At 33.1% G+C, this 23028-nt stretch overlaps 4 protein-coding genes across 4 annotated transcripts; 3 read left to right on the top strand and 1 right to left on the bottom strand.

The window, feature by feature from the left end:
* Window positions 1-276: 276 nt before the first annotated feature.
* LOC114383211 (expansin-A13-like) lies at window positions 277-2616 on the top strand. The gene is made up of 2 exons (XM_028342836.1): window positions 277-867; window positions 1978-2616. Exons 1-2 carry the CDS (start codon window positions 377-379, stop codon window positions 2285-2287), a joined length of 801 nt encoding a protein of 266 aa, XP_028198637.1. The 5' UTR covers window positions 277-376; the 3' UTR covers window positions 2288-2616.
* An 815-nt stretch (window positions 2617-3431) lies between these two features.
* Window positions 3432-5422, bottom strand: LOC114383437. Its single transcript, XM_028343114.1, has one exon. It carries the CDS (start codon window positions 4937-4939, stop codon window positions 3827-3829), a length of 1113 nt encoding a protein of 370 aa, XP_028198915.1. The 5' UTR covers window positions 4940-5422; the 3' UTR covers window positions 3432-3826.
* Window positions 5423-7567: 2145 nt separating this feature from the next.
* Window positions 7568-17601, top strand: LOC114385373 (autophagy protein 5-like). The gene is made up of 8 exons (XM_028345422.1): window positions 7568-7804; window positions 7915-8039; window positions 8128-8194; window positions 9065-9154; window positions 10620-10707; window positions 12814-12957; window positions 13747-13878; window positions 17096-17601. The coding sequence occupies exons 1-8, from the start codon at window positions 7703-7705 to the stop codon at window positions 17395-17397; spliced, it is 1050 nt and encodes a 349-aa protein (XP_028201223.1). The 5' UTR covers window positions 7568-7702; the 3' UTR covers window positions 17398-17601.
* A 698-nt stretch (window positions 17602-18299) lies between these two features.
* LOC114384669 (glutathione S-transferase U19-like) lies at window positions 18300-19984 on the top strand. The gene is made up of 2 exons (XM_028344382.1): window positions 18300-18673; window positions 19360-19984. The coding sequence occupies exons 1-2, from the start codon at window positions 18353-18355 to the stop codon at window positions 19702-19704; spliced, it is 666 nt and encodes a 221-aa protein (XP_028200183.1). The 5' UTR covers window positions 18300-18352; the 3' UTR covers window positions 19705-19984.
* Window positions 19985-23028: the final 3044 nt, after the last annotated feature.

The following is a 23028-nucleotide window of genomic DNA, read 5'->3' as shown; positions in this document are numbered from 1 at the left end:
TACCAAACAGAAAACATGTTCTTTAACTAGTTAAGCATGATGGTATCCGAGTGTTATAAAACTTAATTTAATTCTCACGTATAAAAAAAATAATTTAATTTTAATTTTTTATAACTTTAAATTTGTGATATGAATTTTATTTTGTCAACGAATGATCAAGTGATAGAATAATAAAAATTATTTATTTTTACTAATATCTTTATGAGTGTAAAATTAAAAAAAAAATTGAAAAAGGAAAAAAGAAGTAGAAGAAGAAAAAGGAAAAGTAGAGTGTGCAGTAGTATGGTGGGTTGCAAATAAAGGAACACATAATCCATCACTTTGTTTGGGTTCGGTTTCACACTATTCTGGTTTTCTTGGTTTGGTTGGATTCTCCATGTCCAAAATGCTGGCACTCACAGTATCCATTATCCTCATCATCACACTCTCTTCTTCGCCATTAGTCACCTCTCACTACTCCTCTCCTTCTCTAGAAGCCTCGCCGACCTTCTCCGAATGGCGATCCGCGCGCGCCACCTACTACGCCCCGGCGGATCCCCGCGACGTGGTGGGCGGCGCGTGCGGCTACGGCGACCTGGTCAAGGGCGGCTATGGCATGGCCACTGTGGGCCTCAGCGAGGCGCTGTTCGAGCGCGGCCAGATCTGCGGCGCGTGCTTCGAACTCCGCTGCGTCGAGGACATGCGCTGGTGCATCCCTGGCACCTCCATCATCGTCACCGCCACCAACTTCTGTGCCCCCAACTACGGCTTCACCTCCGACGGCGGTGGACACTGCAACCCTCCCAACAAACACTTCGTTCTCCCCATCGAAGCTTTTGAGAAGATCGCCATTTGGAAAGCCGGCAACATGCCCGTGCAGTATCGCAGGTACTCCTAAAATTTTCTCATACACTTTCAGTTACTACTAGAAATTTCTTTTCAAATATTATTCTATAGATCAATTATGCTGACGTTTTTTCAAGCAAATAATTCTGATGGTTTATTTTCAAGTTGAATTTTCATATAATTGTGTTTTACACTGGGAGTACTAAACATTTGGATAAAAGTGCTTTTGAAAGCTTCTCTGCTGGAAAAAAGTTTTTCTATTTCCGGTAGAGAAACTCTCTCTGAAGTATTTCTGACTTGTATTCAAACAGGCCCTAACAACATACTGTTTCTAACACACTTGGTTAGAATCTATTGAAAATAATATAGTCTTGTTAAAATGTATTCAAAACTACATCTGGAGATGCACTGATTAAATAACAAGTGAGACCCATTCTTTACACATTCTATGACAAGTACTTGTAAGACACTCGCTAATACAATTTTTTTTTCTATTGGAAATTATAAAATCAAAGGAGATTCATTAATGGTTTCAATTTTTATGTAATGTCATTATCAATCCATAAGATGTCATAGTTAGTATGATTTTTAAGTTTTTATTTTTTTAGAGGAAGTATGATTTTTAAGTTGGGTATGGCAAAATCTAATTTGCCATTAATAAACATTTGTTATTGGATGATAAAAAAACTTTTATTAGATTGTGGATGCATGAACTATTTACTCTTCAGTAAATAAACAACAGGCCTACAAAATTTTAAAAATGTCTTTAAGAGTATATTAGGAAGTGTCTGTAATTTTTTTTCTCCGACTTACTAGAAATTACCACAAGCTATAAGTAGATGATAGTGGTGTCACATGATGTGGGTCACAGCTATTATGAGTTAGTCTAAATAAGTATAGATTGAATTTAGACTTTTAAAATGAAGTTTGAATTTAATGAAAATTTGATTCTTGAGTTCTTGGGCCATGATTGGTCCAGATTAAAATGCTCAAGTTTAATTCATCTCAAGTCTTATTATATTTCATCGGATTTGGGTCCCTCTGCTAACTTGATTTAACTTTGCTTCCTCATGACAATATATATATATATTTTGCATTGTCATTATATTTGAGTTAAATTCTATTTTGAATGCTGTGATGTGTTTGGAGCAGGATAAAGTGTAGGAAGGAAGGAGGGATGCGATTCACGGTTACTGGTTCTGGAATCTTCATCTCCGTGCTGATCAGCAATGTTGCTGGCCATGGAGACGTAGTGGAGGTGAAGGTTAAAGGCTCGAGAACTGGTTGGCTTTCAATGGGTCGGAATTGGGGACAAAACTGGCATGTAAATGCGTTGCTGCAAAATCAACCCCTTTCGTTTGAGGTTAAAGCTAGTGATGGAAAAACGGTTACGTCTTACAATGTTGCTCCCAAGGATTGGACCTTTGGACAAACCTTCGAAGGCAAGCAATTTGAGACTTGAAAGCTCAATGAATTGAAGAGACCATTCTCCTTCCCCAAAGTTTTTACCCCGATAGTTATAAAAGGGTCTACTTGCCGGTGGTTTTCTTTTCTACATTTTGATTCTTTTTGGTTTTGTAGAAGACTGTGTAGATAGCAAATGATTTGGTGATTTGTATGAAAATGTTGTCAATGTGATGGTGTACCTTACCATTTATTATGTTAGGAAGTTTTGTATGAAAATATATACTATATGTATACCTTGTTGGTCAACCAGCACCAAAGAAGACTTGCAATGTAAATGTTGTGAGGCTCTCATAAGACATATCATCCTACTAACTTCACTTACAAGTTGTCTTAAATGTTACTACTACATCATCCAAGCCCCGTTAACGATTATTAGATAACCCATCGAATTAGATTAATTCTACTGTAACATCAATCAGAATGCTACATGTGTATGCATAATTTTTTATGAGATTTTTTGTTAGAGTTTTGATTGATTTATATATATATATTTTTTATCTATTTGTTTTTTCCACGTTCTCAATGCTTTGTATTTCACTACTAGTAGTAAGCCGTTAGTCTGTCAATTTTTTTAACCACTATCGGCCTTAATACAGCTGAATGCAAAAATTGGGGTCGTCAAATTCAACACATGCCAAAGTTTTCCTTTCCCTCAAATATACTACTGTTCTGTTCTCTATTGATAGGCCTAAGCCATCTAGATGTCCTATTCTTATTAAACGTGTTAGTTAAGTCCATACTTGCTTTAAAATGCAAAATTAAAAATTGTTGTATGATACCTTAATAAACAAATGAATGGTCATTAGAGTTTTAACCAAAAATTTCGTTCATTGATAATTATACCTTCAGGCAACAAAAGGTGTAAAGGACCCCGAAATAATGACATAATATCAGAATGATGATTGCTTACCATCAAATGAATGCCAAATGAACCATGGAGCTGTTAAGACCTGTCCTATACTTGTGTCAAAAGGAAAAACATTGGACGGACTCCAATTGATTATAATTATCCATGAAGAAGAAAACAAACAACGGTTTCATGGTTGATTACACCAATCAATAACACATCTCACAAAAAATGAGCCAGGAAGAGAAAGTAACAAACAGAAATCATTGTACATCAACATGCCACTACATTCTAGTCAGCCTAAAGGATATTTATATAAAGAACTCAGAAATGAATGCCAATTAAATTGTGGTTAAAAGCACGTGTGAACTGTTTGTACAGACATTTGAGTTTCCAATTTTTGTGACTAATACATGAGCTGTTAGCATACAACGAAACAGGAGAAAAATAAAAAGAGAAAACAAAAAAGAATTTCAAATGTGGTTTACTAAACAAGTAATAATCACTCTAAAACTAATTGAATCTAATGCCCCGGAAGAAACCAGGCAAAAATTTGCAAGCTATCATGGAGAACTCAACTTCTATTAATCAAAATCGTTGGAGAGTCCTACGGTATATATCCCCCCTTCAGAGGGAGCTGAGCTGAGCACATCTAAGAGGGGGGGAACCACACCAATGCTACAAACTTCATAGCCTCTGATGAGATTCAATAAGCAATGCATTCAACAAAATCTGAACTCCAGCCTCATAAACAACCCCATCATAATGCATCCCATCAACTGTACACTTGATCCCACAATTCCTACTCAATGACCCTATATCCACCAGTTGAAGTGGACCCCCAAACTGCCTCAACATGCCACTTCCCTGAACCTCTCTTTCATATTCTCCCCACATTAGATCAGTCATCTTCTCCCTCTTCTCCTTTGTATTCAACATTGAGTTCACCAAAGTTGGCATCCCGAGCCAAAACAAGTGAGGGGATCTAACCGATGCAGAAACCGCCACAGCCTCATCGTTGCCAAATTCCGATGACACCGGCAGCAATGAAGTAACTGAACTCCTCAAAAGCCCCAAAGAGAAACCATAATCCGAAGCATTGGTGAAGTGCAGCATATGCCACAATCCAGAACCCATCACCAAAAGATCGGGATAAACGCGATTCCTCTTAAACCCAGCAACCAAACTAGTCAAATTGGTGACATAAGGTGCCCACATGAAATCCAACTTCATTCCAATCTCATCAACCACGGTGTGGTAATCACTATGCCTCTTGAACAAAGACCCTTTAACAGATTCCATACCCTCCGGTTCCAGAACCAAACTCAGCAACGACAGCGCAAAGATTCGAGCTTGCGAGTCCCCAGCGATCACAACCCAAGACCCATTAAGCAAAACCGAAACGTCGTACCGTTTGAGCCTCTGAAACTCACACGAATCAACGGAACCTGATCTCTTCCAAGACCAAGACTTGTCGTAATTCACGGAATTGTTGTTGTCATTTAACTCAAAGTCAAACACCCTTCTTGGTCTCACCTCCCAGACAATCTCGTGAAGCAAGGAAACACACGAATCGCGATCGTCCACGACAACGTTTACGGAAGACGAGGAAACCGATGTGACGAAATCAGAAACCGAAGGGAAATAAGGTGTGAGGTGAACCCCAACTGCGAGAGTTATGAAAAGTGCGCCACTGAAGAAGAGAACCTTGTTGCGACTCAAGTGCCACCCTGCCATGCCCATAGGCACAAACAGAACCACACACGCTGCTAATAGCCCCAACTGCACCGCCCCTAACATTGCCCCAGATCCCTTTGACACTCACATAAGGGCTTTTTTGGTTTTTGACACGACCCGTGAAGGAAAACTAAGAGGAAAACCTGAGATCCGAGGAAAAAACAAAACTTTTCTCCGACTTGGGAAAAGGGTCGGAGAGAAAGTTGGAGGGGGGGGGTCGTGAATGGCTTGGGGTTGAAGAATTTGAAGGTTATTTCGTTTTTTTTTTTTTGGAGGATGATGGGGACGTGATAACTGCAGAAGCTAGATTCAATTCGAGGAGTAAAATGCGAACATGGGTGCGAGAATTGGAATTGCTTACACACAACAACAACAACAATACGGTACCGTCGGATGCAAAAACTGGTGGCAATGATTGTGAGTGTTGTGTGTCATTTTGCTTGCATCTGGTTTTTTGGTCCACGAGTGCCGGTTTTTTGCGGTGTATGGGTTTGTTTTGTTTTGTGTTACAAGGTCTTGCAAGGTGCCTGAACTGCCACTAACAATAGGGATAAAAAGCATTTAAGATGAGTGTTAACTATATACTCTTTAGACTTTAATTTCTATCTCTATACAAAAAATTAATTTCTATCCACTGTTTTTCCTAAAAAATAGTTAAATATGGTTTTTAACAATTTTATTACATTTTCCGTACAAAAATAATTATAATAAAAATTAATAAATTTATTATATATATCAAAATTTATAATAAATAACGAAAAAATACAAGATAATTTTATATTATCATTTAGTTACAAATGACCTTAATTATTGTAGTAAAAAAATATTGAACTTTATAATAATTATTTAATTACTCATCGTATAGATGATAATTTATTATTAATTAATAATAACAAAATATAATATATGAGCATTAAACTCTTAAATAATAACATAAAAATCTTTCACAATTTTAATTTAGAAACTATTTTCTTATTTTTCTAATTACATGTTAACCAATGAAAGCTTAGCATATAAAGAAAAGGAAAGTATACAATTTATACCTAGTTTTTTTTTTTTATTTTTTACAAGAGAAAATAAAAATTGAACAGAAAAGCAACAAGTTTAACTCCAGGGAGGTTGATGGAGAACAACAAAACTATCGATTCTTTTAGCACCCATCTTAGTTCTGCACAATATTTTACTTCCTACAATTACACATAGTTTTAGCTCATTGGCATCAAGATGATAAACAAACACCCACTTTCTTAACTAAAGTAATAATTGTTTGGAGTAAGAGAGACAAACAAACCTCTTAAATCTACCCTCTCAACAAAGACGAATGCCAACAAGAAGAGCCATAATCTCAACATGGAGAATATTAGATTCTCCTACACTCTCAAAGAAGCCTCATAAAAATTTTCCATTGTGATCTCTACTTAATCTTTCAAACTTAGTCTTTCCTAGAATTGTAAGTGTATCCTCGTCCAATTTTTAAACTAAATGATACTTTCTTTTTCTCTCTACACGTAAATACATCTATATATTCAGATATTATAATAATTCCTTGAATTAATTTTTGAATTTATGTGGATTAAGCTTTTTAGAATACTTTCTTTTTTATTTTTGAATATATATATATATATATATATGTATGTATTATAAATGAAAATAAAAAAAATGAAAAATTAAAAAATTAGCTTCCCATAAAATTAGAGATCAATATTTTTTAAATTTAAAATATGAAAATTCTTGACTTATACTATTTTTGAAGATTATTCTAAATATTGAGACAAGATTAAACAAATACTTGACTCCCAAAACAAAAAGGCCTTAAGCCCAATCAACTGACATTGGATTCACCGACTCAGATCTGAAAAAATTTATTTTTATTTATCAGATTTAAAAACATTAAACACGACAATAATTACAATTTTCATAATCTTAATGTGTTTTCTTCTCATCACATTATCTATTGCATTTAATACTTCTTTTTATCTATCTAACGGTAAAGAAATTCTAAAATTTTGTTGTAAAAAAACAATTATCCAAATAAGAAACAAAGTATTAATCAGGGATAGAAGGGCTTGAATCCAATTTGTGAATTTGTTTAATCAATCTGATTAGATTTTTATGGGTTGAATTATGTTATTAGATTATATTAATTTTAATTTAATGAATTTAATTAAAATTGGATTGAGTAACATATTTAAAGTTATATAACGGATCAAAACTCATTTTATCTCATACAATTAAAAGTAAAATTACTATTATATAAATCCTAAATTAAGTATACTTCATTTCCAAAGTAATATATATTTTTTTATGTTAAGATACTATATTATTTGAGTTGATCTTTTTATATTTATTTTAAAGTAATAACATTGTTTTATGATGAGTATATATCATATGAATAATAAAATATTTTATGAATATTAATTTTTAAAATATTCTTACTAATATGTGAAAAAAAATATTCTTATTATATTTGAATTTAAAGATTTTTTAAATTTTTTTCTTAAGACTTAAAAAGATACAGTTTTTTTTAATGATCTAATCTGATAATCAATCAAATCTAATTAAATTAAATTGACAAAATAGAAAAACTTAATTCTTAAATTTAATTAAATTAGATAAAAAAAAGACCAAATTGAGATCATTTACACCATGGCACTAACGTACTAATACTTGAAAGAAAAAGAAAAAACAAAGAGAAAGAGAAAGAGAAAGAAAAATAATTAGAAGAACTAACGTGAGCGATTTTGTCTAAGAGTCATAGAAGAAGCGCAGTTAACGAAGGTATAAGACTGCAGAGAGACTGAGAGAGAAAGAGATCTGGAAGAAGAAATGAGTGAAGCGCAGAAGCACGTTTGGGAAGGGGCAATTCCTCTCCAGATTCACCTCCACGAATCCGAAGTCACCACTCTCCCTCCTCCTCCACCCGCTCTCGTATTCTTCTCACGCTACACTCAAACTTCGTTTTTAACATAGGGTTTTTTCTCCTACCTAAAAGTTTTAGCTAATTAATCGTTACTTTTCAATTTATATTTTGGTTTCAGGTGTTGGCACCTCGGCTAGGTTATTTGCCTTTGCTGATTTCGCTATTGAAGCCTCAGTTCAGCAGCACGCTTCCACCTGGAGTCGACACCATTTGGTTTGAGTACAAAGGCCTCCCTCTCAAGTGGTGTGTGTCTTACAATTATAATGCATTTTTGCGGTTTTTTCAATTGTCGCATTTACACTAACTGTTTTGGTTTTTGTGGCAAGTGCAGGTATATACCTACTGGAGTTCTTTTTGATCTTTTGTGCGTGGAGCCAGAGAGGCCGTGGAATTTAACGGTAACGACTTTTTCGATTTTGTCTTTGGTTTCCTCTTCAGTCAATTTGACTGATCACCTTCTCGGTTTTTAAACTGAAGTCTGTTGGGATGGAGGAATATTTTTTATGTTGAAATTTCATCTGGTTTGAACTATTTATATTGTTTGCTAGGAATTGGCTCATTTAGATATTAGTTGCATGAAGCAATTTAACACTAGAGTTTAATGATTGTGTACAGTCGAGGGTAAACAATTTTGCGCGGTCAACCAATCAGAAATCACCATTGGTATGACTTTTAAGGTAGCTATTGTGAAAGTCATCAAATCAAACTTACTATAAGTGGCGGTGGAATTGTGATTAGATGACACTATAAAACTGCTTTACATTGATAGTATATGTTTTTCTTATCATAAAGCCTTTGTAATTTATTTATTCCATAATTTGAATAGAGTATTAGAGTTTAATTCATATGTATCATTGGTGTAATTATTTTCCACACTAGCTTCCAATAGGAGTTCATCCTACTGCCTCATCATATTCATAAATGGGATGACGTGACAATAGGTGGAATTCCTAATTTCCTATTTGATGTCTGTAAAATGTTTTACAGACTGTGGATAGAAATTAAATGCTTTGAATATCATATGAATGTAGCTCTATGTTCTATGAAGGCTACCTTTTGGATTTCTTCCCAATTCATCTCTACCTGCTTGGTGGTGTTGTTATTCAAGAAACTAGGAAAGTTCCTGAACTTGGGGAATCAAATAACATTAAAAATTAAAAGTGCTTGTAGAAATTAGGACTGATTTACTACAAAAATTTTAGTGGCCCTTACAAAAATCATCTTTCCACGTGCAACAATATTCAATCTCTGTAGCCTCTTATTTGTAGGTACACTTCAGAGGATATCCAAGTAATATATTACTTCCCTGTGAAGGTGAAGACAGTGTAAAGTGGAGCTTTATTAACTCACTGAAAGAGGTCAGTTATGTGATTTCTTCTTTGTGTGTGCCCGTGCTTATGATGGTACTTGTTTGATTTATAATATGATGTCTTATGCCTGTTCAACTTTTCAAGAAGATGCTTATAAACTCAAACATATGCATTTACTGGTACTTGCTTATATGAATCTTTAAACACATCTCACCTTAGTCCGTTACATGGTTTATTGGAATAGGATAGTAAGGAAACTATGATGTCAAGGGCTAGGGTTATGATCTTGGATGGATAAGAGTTGTGGAACTTGGTTAAATTGAAGACTTATTTAGGATATATTAAGGTAATGGTGGTTTGCTGGACAGACGTGAAGCTTATGGACCAAGTTAGTGTGATGTTTGTCTGCTATAAAATGTGCTTTAATAATAAAAGTTTATGGATTGATGGGTTTTGTGGAATATCCTAGCTAGAACCCCCTGCTGCTTTCAAATAAGGAATTCTCAAATGGAATCTATGATGTTTTCAGGTCTCCCATATCTTGGAAGAATTGATATTATTTACTACTACTCAATATGCATCTATGATAAAATCAGTAATGATATGGTAAGGGAAGACATCTTTGAGCTAAGTAGTAGGTAAGATTAGTAATTTAGTAATAATATGCTAAGGTGGTAGGAACCCAGAAAACAAAATTCTGAATAAGATGAGTTTTATTGAATTGAAGAGAGCTCAAGAGCTATTATAGAAGTAAAAGAAAGAAACCAGAGCCTAAGCTCCTCAAAGAAAATATTCTCTGCTTCGCAAAATGCCTAATAAACTAAACTATGATTTCCCACAACAGATCCCCTATTCTCCACTCTGCTTACTAAATTCCCCTTTTCTGACGTGGTCTCCCTTCCTCTACTTTCAACCTCAGCTAACTGGCTCTCCGCAAGGCCCTTCTTATTCCTTTTAGAGTAAACCATCCATAACGTGGGTCTTTTCTGACTATCCACAACTTCCTTATTTCACATGCTAATATTTTTAAAGTCACTGGCCATGTTTTGCTACCAAACCTTAATTTGTATATTAGACTGGAATCCAAAAGAAAGTAGCAGTTAGTGCATTAACTTGCAGAGCAGTGGGTTTTCCAGCCAAATTAGGTGGTGTAGGACTCTAGGTAGCAATGTTGTTAAATAATCATTATAGTGGCGCCATAACACTATAACATGTCGTTTTTTGATCCCTCTGCAATGGGCAAATTGTGAAGGGTGGCCCGCTATAGTGGCGCCATAGGCCGCAATAACATGTTTCTATAGTGGAATTTTGGCATTCCACCATACTCCGGCATCTGCCATTGATAACCTTGCTAGGTAGGGAAGTGGGATATTGCATTCAACTTTATGTCCCTCATCCCTGTTTTAGAATTAACTTCAGTGAAAACTTGTTATGTTGTCCCAATGGCAATACATGTGAGATGTTAAATGATCTTGTGTTCACTGTCATTAACTGGATTTTGATTTTACTGCAGGCTGCATATGTAATAAATGGGAATAGCAAAAATGTGATGAACATGTCTCAAACTGATCAGGTGGAGCTCTGGGGCTCTGTTTTAAATGGTACTGTTGGTAATTGCTTGATATGAAATCTAGTATTCTGTTTCTCTTTGGGATGCCCTTGAGTGATTTTATATTCGACCTGTAAAATGTCCTCGCCCAGGTGTTGGGAGGAGGAGGAGGAGGAGGAGGAGGATAGGATTTTCACTTATTTCAATCAAATAGATTATTAGCAGGTGAATGTTAAGCAAAATAGGATAAACATAAACATGTAGAGCCTGAGTCGTTTTTTTATTGATAGTTAATTGGTGGGAATAGAGAGAGTGTGAGACTACATATGTAATTCTCTTTGATGCCTTGTATCTATTTCTACAATCACTTTGATTCATAACCGACATAAGAGAGAATATCAATACAATTTCCAGTTCTTTACCTATTTCTCTACATTTATGTTATGATCCAGTTCCTATTATATATAGTGCAATTATTTTTAAAATAGAGGTTACTGTATTGAGTTACCGACCTACTCTTGTTTGTCTTCTGATAGTGCTGACTAAAAGGCCCAATAGTTATTATGGTGGCTAGCCTATATGATGTTAGCAAGGTTGTTGATAAATTTCTATTGTGAAGTTTGTTCCCATGAAAGCTTCATATTCATTCCATAAGTAGTAAACATGAAGGAATATTAGTCTTTTTTAATAGCCTTACCCTACCAATGGATGGTTGCATGCATACTTATTCGGAATAAGTTATTCCCTCAATTTTTCTTCTGGCTGTGGATGAGGCAGTGCAACCCAAGCTTAGTAATTTTCAGGAATCTAGATGGGGTCACAAATGTAATCTGGGTTAGATTGGAATTAAACCTGAAGTTACCATTTATCAAACTTGAGGTTGGTTTGTTTGGGATAGCCCTTGTTCAGTCAAGCTTTGCTTGACTTGTGAACAGGCCAAGCTCAGGTACCTCTTCTCAAACATTATGTGTGCGTTTGATGCACATTGAGGGACAGGACAGACAAAACAGCACAAAACAAGTAGTTGAGTTACAGTACTAGTTTTCATTTTGTCTATTGTTTGGTGATTCATAAACAACACATGAAATTTGGTGCTGTGTTGTTTAATATGTATACATATATAGAAAACAATGTGAATTTTACTATAATACCCTTTGTGCTATATAGTGTTTATTTTGAATTATGAAATGACACAAGATAAAATTTTAGTATTTTAATAGTTATCATTTAATTATTTTTTTATATTATATTATATAATATATAATGAGAAGTGCTAGGAACACACTATCTTTCTAACACACTCCCTTTCCTATTAGTAAGAATTTATTGAAATCTACAAAAATCAGGAGGTTCATTAAATAAGACATGAGACTCACAAAATTTTGTGGTTTCCAATATATTTTAACCAATGAGAGTGTGTTCCTAGTATTTCTCATTATATGATATCACACACATTATAATTTAATAAATTATTGTTTAATATATTTCTTAATATTATAATGAATGTTTATATAATAGTATCATATTATTCCGATACCCACCGGAAAAAATGAGCAAGCAAAAGCTGTTGAATTTTTTGAGTGTTGATATATCATTTGTGCAGTTGCATTTGTGTTATGGTCCAGTTATCAGTGATTCAGTGTGGGAGTTAAGGGAGTGGGTTACATGTTACAACATTGAGGAAAAGGGGATAGTTTAACCTCTTTACATTCTGCCCAGTACTTCATTTTTTCTTTTGTGCTATCCCATCAGAAATTTTAAAATCAAACATAGGGCAAGTGTTTTTGTGCTGTTCCTGTCTGTCTTTTAGTAAATCTATACCCTATCTTTATTGACACAAACAGTCATGAAGATTAAAAATGTAAGTCTTTTTTAAGGGTCTTAGGTAGAGACATGCAGGACCTTTCCCATAGTAGAAACAGTTTGAGTTAACCAAATTATTTTGTCTCTCTGTTTTTTATTTTGGGCAACAAAAATATTTAAAACACACAGTTGAACATACAATTCCAAAAGCCAGTTGAACTTGCGCGATATATAACCAATCTCAACATTAAAATCCAGAAAAAAACAAGGGTTGCATCTGCCTTGGTAATTTATGGAGAATTTGTTTTGTTGCTCACTTATCTTGGACTTGTGTCAACACTCATTTGCATTGTAGGTAATTTGGAAACTTATCGACGGGTGGCATCGAAGCTTAAGCTTGGAACTTTTGAAGATGAATATATGGAAAATGTTAGTTCAGTCTTGATTAAATCTCCACAAAGTCCAGGGGATACTGATGTTACGGGACAAGTGAAGACTGGTAAGCAATATGAACTAGTTTTTGTGCCAATTTGGCTTTTTTCCCCCTCTTCTTTTATAGACAATTTCATGTCCTCCCCGTCCTTTCTTTTTTTTAACATTTCCTTCTTTTATCTATGAAGATTAAGATTTTTCTTATTATCTGTAAATTCAAAATTCCTAGCACAGGCAAGGAGCCTCTTTCTTCCTTATGAATCTCTCAAACATTTGCAAATGCATTAAACCAATTCTGAGTGCGTAAGGATATCTGTATGGTGTGATCATGTGTAAAGGCTAAGAGCTATTACTGAGGCTATCTGTGTTACTGTATTTTTCCTTCTTATTTTTATGGCTTAAATATGTTTTTCATACTTGTAATATATCTCTTTTTCAGTTTATTATCTGAAAAAATATTTTATTGATTTTACTAGCTAACATTTCCAAACTTTTGCTTTTGGTACCTGCTGTTAGTCTTGGTCCGTTAAGTGATGATGTGAAGCTAACAAAGTGTCACATCATTGGTTAAGTGATGATGGGACGTCATCACTTAACAGACTTAGATTAACAGAAGGTACCAAAAGCAAAAGTTTAAAAATGTCAGGTAGTAAAATCAATTTTTTTTTGAGGTAGTAAACTGAAAACGGAGTATATAGGTAATGATAAACATATTTAAGCTTATTTTTATCTTTACTTTCTAATTGTACTTAAAACTGTAATACTGTATGAATATCTATTTCTTAACATGAGCATGTGTACCAATGCTTCTTGATAAGCTTATTTTGTGTGTTTAACATCTACTATCTTTTGTTAGGTAGGATTCCTGTTCGTTTATATCTGTGGACTGTCAATGAGGAGTTTGATGATTTTGAAGATGCTCCACAAATTGATAATTGGGACAAAGTCTCATATATCAATCGACCTGTTGAGATTTATAAGGAAGATGGTAAGTCATGTCTTGTAGAGAAACCTTCTTTGTAACTTTTAAATTTATTGCTTTCCATGACTGTCTTTTTTTCCCTGTGTGGGAAGTTGCATATGGTAAAGTGAATAGTCATCATGTTGTCAATGGTGTCAGGGCAAAAAGCAGCCATAATTTTGTGAAGGTGGAGTGGTGGGCAATGGGGAAAGAAAGATAATCATGCTAGAAAAAGGGCTTAAATGCAATTTTGGTCCTCCTATTTTGCTCAATCTGCAATTTTAGTCCTTCCATTTTAAAATAAAGACATTTGGTCACTTTGTTTTTGAAAAATCTGCGAATTTAGTCCCCATATTTCAAAAGAGACATTTGGTCTTTCTATTTTAGAAAATTCACAAATTTGATCCCCCATATTTTAAAAAATCAACAATTTTGGTCCAATCTTCAATTTTATCTACACTTTATTTCTTTTATTTCTTACATTATAATTAATTAAATTATTTTTTTATGATACCTTAAATGAATGTGTTGGGTCTAGGATTCAATTGGATCAAAATAAAAGAAATAAAATGTAGACAAAATTGAGAATTTGACTAAAATTGAAAATTTTGTAAAATTAGGAGGACCAAATGTCTCTATTTTGAAATAGAGGACTAAAATAACGGATTTTTAAAACAGGAACCAAATGTCTCTATTTTAAAATGGAGGGACCAAAATTGTGGATTGAGCAAAATAGAGGGACCAAAATTGCATTTAAGCCTAGAAAAAAATAATAAACCCATAAAAACTGAATAAAAGGACCTAGTATTTTATATCAGGAGCTATACACATAATAGCAAATTTTTATTGGAAAAAACAATTAATCATTAAGGACAATTTAACAATAGTGCAGCAAAGGCTCAAACTTAAATATGAATGGACTAAAATGGAAAAGAACAGAGAACCACAGCTGAGGATTAGCCCACTTGATGTGTCCTTGAGAATTGAGTAGAATAAAAAACCGAAGAAATCAGGTTTGAAAAAAATGAGTTAAGTAGGAGTATAAAAATTGAAAAATGTTTATCCGAAAAATGAATTGAAGTGTAATTAGCTGAAACAAAAAAGAATACAGGACACACTGTATTAGATAGCACATATAAAGCATAGAAAATAAGGAAAGTATACAATAAATATACTATGAAGAGTAATAAGATGAATAAAGCATACTGAGGCTTGGGAAACTCTCCATGCATGGATGTTTTCATGGTGGTAGCACCAAGAGATGCCATGCCATGCAGCCTTGGTGGCTGTCATTTACAACATATTTATCTGGTGTATTACCTTACCTGACAGTTCTCATCTTCGGTGAGAAAAGATTTTGTTAGCATTTAGCAATAGTTGGTGGCTGTCATTTGGGCTATCTGTTTTTTATCCAACACTAGAAGTTTGAAGGGCTATTTTGCATTAATTTTTTCCTTTTCTTTCCTTGTTCTCTGTTCTCTTCTTTTAGAGGATATGTTGTCCTTATGGTCTTTTCTTCACTTTCGTAACTAGTTCATTGTTTATAATATCATTAAAGAATACCTGAAATGTGATATATATGGTATTTGCAACTTAGAGCATATATTAACCTATATATCATTTTCAGTCATATTAACTGTAATTTCAATTCATTTAACCTTATTAGTTAATGAAATCTTAGGATTAGATTATTCACCCATAATAACTCTTTCCCCCTGTATTTTGGCAGTTTAAACCACTTGTCAGGTGTTTTGGGTCATTTAGTATTAGTGATTTATAGAAGTCATTAATCTTTCTTTCATAGGGTTGTGTGATCAATTGGGCTTGTGATTATACCACGTCTCTGTTCACATTATTTTGTGCTTTCTATTTCGATTGAATTCGGCTGTGTATCTTGACCACATAATTATAATTGTCCTTTTTTCTGTTTTATGCTCTTTTCTGCAACATTATTTTTCATCTACAAATGAATATTTACAAGTTATGGCATTATTATTTGAGGAGAGCAAAAAATCTCATGAATTAAACAAAGAATATATCCTCTTAGAAGATAACATGAAAAAGAGAAAGCAAAGAGAAGATAATAACACGCAAATATGCAGTGCTTCAGTTTCCTTGATTATCAATCCAAGCAATTCCCTAATAACCTATCTTGTGTCGTAGATGATATAATGGAAGAAATTTGTTTATAATTATTGTGTTTGTTAACCAAGCTGCTGCAAACATAACATACATCCACACAAACTTCTTTTTATTTGCTATTATAACAGTGTTTTACTGCAATGCTGTGTGTCTTTGAGATCACACTAAGCCTTTATTTATATAAGCAAATAGGATAAGTATTGATTACATAGGATCAATCTAATAAGAGTTATAAGGATTAAATCCCTAATTACTATCAAATCATATCTAATCGTAAACAAGAGAATAATATGTAATCTTACAGCTACCATAACAATTAATGATTTATTAAAATCTGACAATCATTTACTTCCCAAGTAGCAGCAGTGGTAAAGCTCCTGTGGTCACTGGATTATTAGGGGCAAATAAACCTCCTAAAGTGTATGACACCTTTATCGAGTGGCGGAGGCTACATAATGGAAACCATAAAATTAAAATGAGCGTGCATTTTTTTTAAAGTGAACTGCTCATTTTAAAATACATTATGAATGGGGCTTTAAATTCACTATAAATTTATTTAAGTCCTTCTATATTTACTAATAAATAAGCGAGTAAGTTGAAAAATTGTGACATATAAAAGGACTAAAAACATATTTAAGTTTTTTGTTAACATTATATCTTCTGTCATGATTGTAGTTATTTTCATTTTATTACATGACTTACCTATTATTGATGAATGATTTCTGTCTGTCTCCTTTTGGGCATGAGAGTTGATATTTAAATAAATTTATACTTAATGCACTCTGGAGATAAACATGCATTAGTTTAGAAAGCATGGATACGATATGGGACAAGAATATAATACAACAGACATGTGACAAATTTTAACAATTGTAGGATACCATATGGATGTAACAATATATAATACAATATAATTAATGTGTATGGCATGGGTATGGCTACTATTTTAAAGTGTCCGTGCTTCCTTTGCTATTCCTTTGTCTCTGCTTATATCGCTTTTGACTCTGCTTAAACGGCTTATGATTAATAGAAATGATTTAATTGTTAGCATCATCTTTACTTTCCTACAACTGAAGGAGATGCAAACATCTGTTGCGTGCAGGTAAATACTTTAGCTTAAATGATGCAGTTAAAAGAATATTGCCCGAGTTTTTTCCGGAAAATTCCTTTGTAACTGAAGGAGATGCAAACATCAACCAAATTGAAGAGGGAGAAAGTTCATCTGATCCAGGGTCATCTTGCAACACACTTGAGATTGCTGAAATCAAATTTGTACGCGTTCAAGGAATAGAACCAATTTTAGACATACCTTTTTCTTGGGTGGTTAGCAACTTGATGAATCCCGAATATTTTCTTCATATGTGTGTTTGCTTAAAAGTTTCAAAGTCCAATGCTGTGCAATAGGGATAATTTTAGTTATGTTGGACATTTTACTGGAAAAATCAGAAGGTGCAATTCTTTTGTACATATATGTACATAACGGTTTCATATCATATATTCATTTCATGATTCGATTGCTATTTTCCACTTCCAAGTGTAATAAATGTTGACAGATGATTATTTTTTAAATCCAATCAAGGGTACCGTTTCCCTGCATAATTGGCTATATTTCAGTTCTGAATTTTCCTTTCCGTCAGTGAGTTGGTTGAAAGGTGTTTGCACAAAATTTTGGTTTGTGCAATTGTTATCTGATTAAGCAAAAGATGTCTTTATTTTTTGAATAGCTGATCAATTAATTATGCGAAAGGAATGCTAAATATCACCTTTTTTAGCACAATTTTTTGTTATTGATTGAATTTGATGTGGCCAAGATAGGCTGGAGTTTAATGGTGAAATAGCACAGGTCTATCCACAAAAATAAATAAATAAACAAATAAATAGCACAGGCATATCCATTGTTATTTTTTAAAGCTGCAAAATTTATATGGGAATTTTAATATTTAACCAGCCACTTGTACAAAATTTAATATGTATCCACTTACAAATCTAAAGAATAAATAAAAGTTGTAGGTTGAGAACAAATCACCGTTTGGATTCATCGTCAACAATGATAAAAAAAAATAAAAAATATGACTACTTATCATTCAGCCGGCCATTTGATACTACGTACTTTTTCGCCCCTCGCGAAACTTCAGTGACACCTCACACTAAAGGCTGTTGTTAAAACCAAAACACAGAAATTGACACGTACAAGATTGTTGCAACATTGTGAAGTACTAAGCTACGAACATTGTGGGCATCGTGTAAATTCCAAAGATTTCATCTAATTATAATTGTTCACTATAAATTTGAACTTCCCTCACAATCTTCTAATCACCCGAAAAGAAAGAAAAGACATCCAACTTTAGAGGATAATAACATGTCAAAGGGTGACAAGGTTGAGGTTTTGGACTTCTGGGCTAGCCCATTTTGTGCAAGAGTGAAAGTTGCTTTGGAAGAGAAGGGGGTGAACTATGTAGCCAGTGAAGAGGATTTGTTTGGAGGCAAGAGTGAGCTTCTCCTGAAGTCAAATCCTATCCATCAAAGGGTTCCTGTGCTCTTGCACAATGACAAACCTCTAGCCGAGTCTTCTATCATTGTTAGCTACATTGATGAAGTCTGGTCTTCCAACCCACTGCTTCCAACTCTTGCTTATGATCGTGCCCAAGCCAGATTCTGGACTGATTACATTGACAAAAAAGTTAGTTGTTGTCTCATTCTTATTGTCTAAGAGTATCGTGTGCCAATTTTTTTTCTTATATTTTGACACTCTAAGAAGTTTTGTTACCCCCTTACAATATTTTGTGTTGAAATTTCTGAACATTTTAAATTTATGCTTAATATGTTTAGTTCAACTAAGAAGATGTGATTTGTTGATTTGGTTCCTTTGACATGTAGAGTACACTTGGATAGTAAAGTGTTTTCAATATAGCATTACATGTCATTTGTTATTTGTATCGCTTATACTTATGAAATTGATCTTTTACTCAACTGATTATCAACAAGTTTTTACTGTTTAAAAATGCATGTTTGAAAAACATCTAAAATGAATGGTGTGATAAAACTGTGATCCTAAGTTGTTTTGGTTTACAAGAGATTGAAATAAACCCAAAAACTATGTCTAATATCCAAATCTCTACCTTGGGAAAAATTGTTAGATAGTCTTGAATCAACATGCTCTTGTCTAATCATTATGTAACATGTAGTCGAATTTTTTTAATTACAAGAAAGAATTAATAATATTTAATTACTTATCATGTGAATATTAGTTGTATTATGGTGATCTCGACTATGTAATGATTTCTCGTAAGTTAGAGGTTAAAATTAATTATATGTAGATTTATGTGTGCATATACGATTATGGATGGTTACTTTTAAACTTGGAAGGTATTTGAAACCGGGAGGAGTATCTGGGGAAGCAATGGAGAAGAGAGAGAAGTGGGCACTAGGGACTTCATTGAAGTTTTAAAGCATCTTGAGGAAGCCCTAGGGGAGAAGAACTATTTTGGTGGTGATGCCTTTGGGTATGTGGACATCATAGCCATTGGTCACTCGGCTTGGTTTTTGGCTTATGAGAAGCTTGGGGGCTTCAAAGTTGAAGACCATTCACCAAAAATCTCAGCTTGGATTAAGAGGTGTTTGCAAAGGGAATCTGTTGCCAAAGTTCTGCCAGACCCTGAGAAGGTCTACCAGTTTGTCCTTCATTTCAGGAAGATGTTAGGACTTGAATAATGAATGAAATTAAGCATGCTTGGTTTGGCAGTGAAGGGTGCTTGTTGCTGCTTTTTTCTTTTCTTTTTTCCTTCTTTTACAACACTGTATTAGAATTTGCTGTTTTAGTTTTTAGCCAACTCTCATATGATGGCTTGAATTAAAATAAGGGGAATAAGAAATAACAATGACCTCTGGGTTTGCTTTTCAACGATATTGGGTATATGCTAACAGATGAACCATTTTAGCATAATTGTTATGTAATGCATTGTTTCCTTAATCTATATCACTTGAAGTTAAAGGGTTGGAAGATTTTCACCCAAAACAATAGTGGTACTTGCTAGAAATCAAAATTCCTTGCTCTCTTATGCCACTTTCCTTTTGGCATAACAACTGTGTTGAGGTAATTAATTTAAACTTATGACTTATATAAACTATCTATATATTTAACTCTTCTCTCCTAGCTTACTTAGTAACTTACAATTCCAAATGTGTCCAACTGACATATTTATGGGATTGAAAGAAATATTAATTATGGTCTGCCTGTTCTTAATATTGAAAGAAATGTTTTTAAAGATGTGATATTAGGTTTAAAAAGAGTTTCATTTTTCTTTATTATTAGATTAATTTCAATGTTAGCTAATGAATTTTGAGTAAAATAAGGTTTAATACAATATAAATAATTCAATTTGTGAAAAATTTAGACAAAAAAATGAGAATTAAAAGGTTTTATGGAGAATAAAATGAATGGTAAAACTAAATTTGCTTAACTTTTAGAATGGAATAACTTATTTTTTTCACAAAATTTAAGAGATTAAAATTGCACATAATCCAAACTAAAGAATAAAACTGCAAGTACATTTTTTTATTCAAAATGATTATTTGATTTCAATCTTAAATATTAATTTAAACAAATTTAATAAATGGATAGTTTTGTAAATTATCAAGTATTGAACTCACTATTCCATTCTTCGACTTTCAATGAGATTAATACTTTCGAATGAGCTTCAAAATAAAAGTATTTGGTATGTTGATCGCAAAGAGGAGAGTACATGATATATATTGAGAAATAGAGTAATCCTATCGAATCAGGAAAAAAGGTATATTTTTTACAAAGTTTTAGGGTGATTGTTAGATGGGAAAATGTTGAAAATTAGTCATATACCAAGATTCAACAACTATGTCACATACCATTTAGTCAAATATATTACAAAAATGAAAATTTCGTTTTCTGACTATCGCAATTATAATTTACTGCATCTGGCTGTCTAAGAACAAACTGATTTTTTAAAATTATCGATTTTTTGTAATAAAGGTTATTAGCAAGATTAAGTTTCTTATGTATAGATAAATGCACATATAGATCTTCTTGTATTAGGAAGATTTTTTATTTTCTCTAGCTGCGGTGTATGTTTATTGTTATATCATTTTGAGTTTAATATAATTTACATTTTTTTAAAAAAAAATATATTACAAAAACGAATAAAATGAAAAAAAAAAAGCGCGCATTCTTCCAAAATTTGGAAGACAAGGATTACTACTAATAATAATAATAATAATAATAACTTGTTATTTACCGAAAACCTTTTCCAGCAGTTCAAATTAGGTTATAGCTTTACGCTTTTCTCAAATTTTCTTCAACCATACAAATCAAATTATAAAATTATTACTTTAGCGATATTTTGCACTCGAAGCTTGTGATCCATGTAGACCCTCGCCACCTTGGTATGAACAGGTATTTTTGAGCTTTCAGAATTTCAGATTTCAAGCTGAAAAAGATATGCATGGTTGTTTCCTTTCGTCAGCAATATACTTTGCATACATGCATAAGTTTTTCGAAAAATAAATTAATATGGAAATGAATATAATATTTTTTTCATTTAGAATATAAAAATATGATAGAAAGAAGCCAAACAACCCAATTATGCTATATACGTGCCTTCAAATGGTTATTGCTTTCTCGTTGTGGGAGAATACACCGACCTACCTTTTGTGATCACTTATATTGGTTTAAGTGTGTTTCATAGTTTTGCATTGCATGCATGCATGCATGCATGGGTTACTAATTATATGATTTCTGTCTCCTAAATTGCTTGTGTTTTGGATGCCCAAATGCTACTCGTCGCGCACAATGTAAACGTGATGCTTTTCTAAAACTAAATTCTTTTATAACTAATTATCTCACGGGTTAAAGCTCAACTTAAACCCTTTTGAAATGTGATATATGTACAACAATCCATACAATAATTTTTAAAATATTAGTTGTTGTCCGTCAAAAAATTATATTAGTTGTTATGTGTCTCTCTCTATATTATTATGATATGTGATAAACTAATGATGTGCATGAGATGAATAAATACCAAAAAAAAATGTTTTACAAACTATATTATGAATTGTGGTAAAAATAATATTTCTCAAGCTTTTTATGACAGACAATTAAAAGTGGAAACTAATTAGGATACTATATAGAGTTATTTTTATGCTTGTTATACTCAAATTGATAAATAAAAAAATCATTATTATACTCTTTTTTCACAACCAAGTTCTCTTCATGTAAAAAGAGGTTAATTAATTAGGTGCTTAATTGGTACATTATTCAGTCGATTGACGACATTTCACTCCTATATGTTTTATAGTATTTTATTTCACCTACAATTAGTGATTGAATTCCATATTGTATTTTTTTATACATGTACGTAGAGAGAAGAAAAATGAATTAAAAGGAGCATGGTCTACATTGGATGAGGACTGAGGAGACTAAGAAGATAAAGCATAAACTCATAAAGGAGAAAAGCACCAAAAGATGGATTCATGAAAGGGAAAGCATGAGACTGAGGAACTTTGGCATGATGGGAAAAGCATGAGATAACTTACAAGTGATCCCACCATGCCACGTGGATAACTTAATTGGTTCACGTGGCAAAAGCTGGCCCCACATGGGTCCCGCTTTAGACTAAATTGGTTCGTTGCCCATGTGCCACATATCCATAGGCAGTGCTTAAACTAAAACATTAACCTAGTTTGTTCTTTTCTTTTCACTATTTTTTCTTCTTCGATAGTATTATTATCCCTTAAATATTACTAATATTAATTCCCCATTTTGAGTTTTATTTTTCTGTCCCGACCTTAAGAATCATCAATGATAGATACAGCCAATCATTTTTTACGTTGCCGAGGATGAGGATACGAAAATATTGTCGTGTATCTATAACTATTAAAAAAAATTCTTATTTGATGTTACTTTTTTCTGAATATTTTAACCCTCATTTATTATAAATTATTATAATATTTTATTTTAACTTCAAACAACTGTTACATTATTTAAAAAAATAAGTTACATCGAAT

This window comes from Glycine soja, chromosome 14, assembly GCF_004193775.1.
Source record: "Glycine soja cultivar W05 chromosome 14, ASM419377v2, whole genome shotgun sequence".
Taxonomy (NCBI): domain Eukaryota; kingdom Viridiplantae; phylum Streptophyta; class Magnoliopsida; order Fabales; family Fabaceae; genus Glycine; species Glycine soja.
Note: the sequence above shows the minus strand (reverse complement) of the source record. Positions and strands in the feature narration are given on the sequence as shown.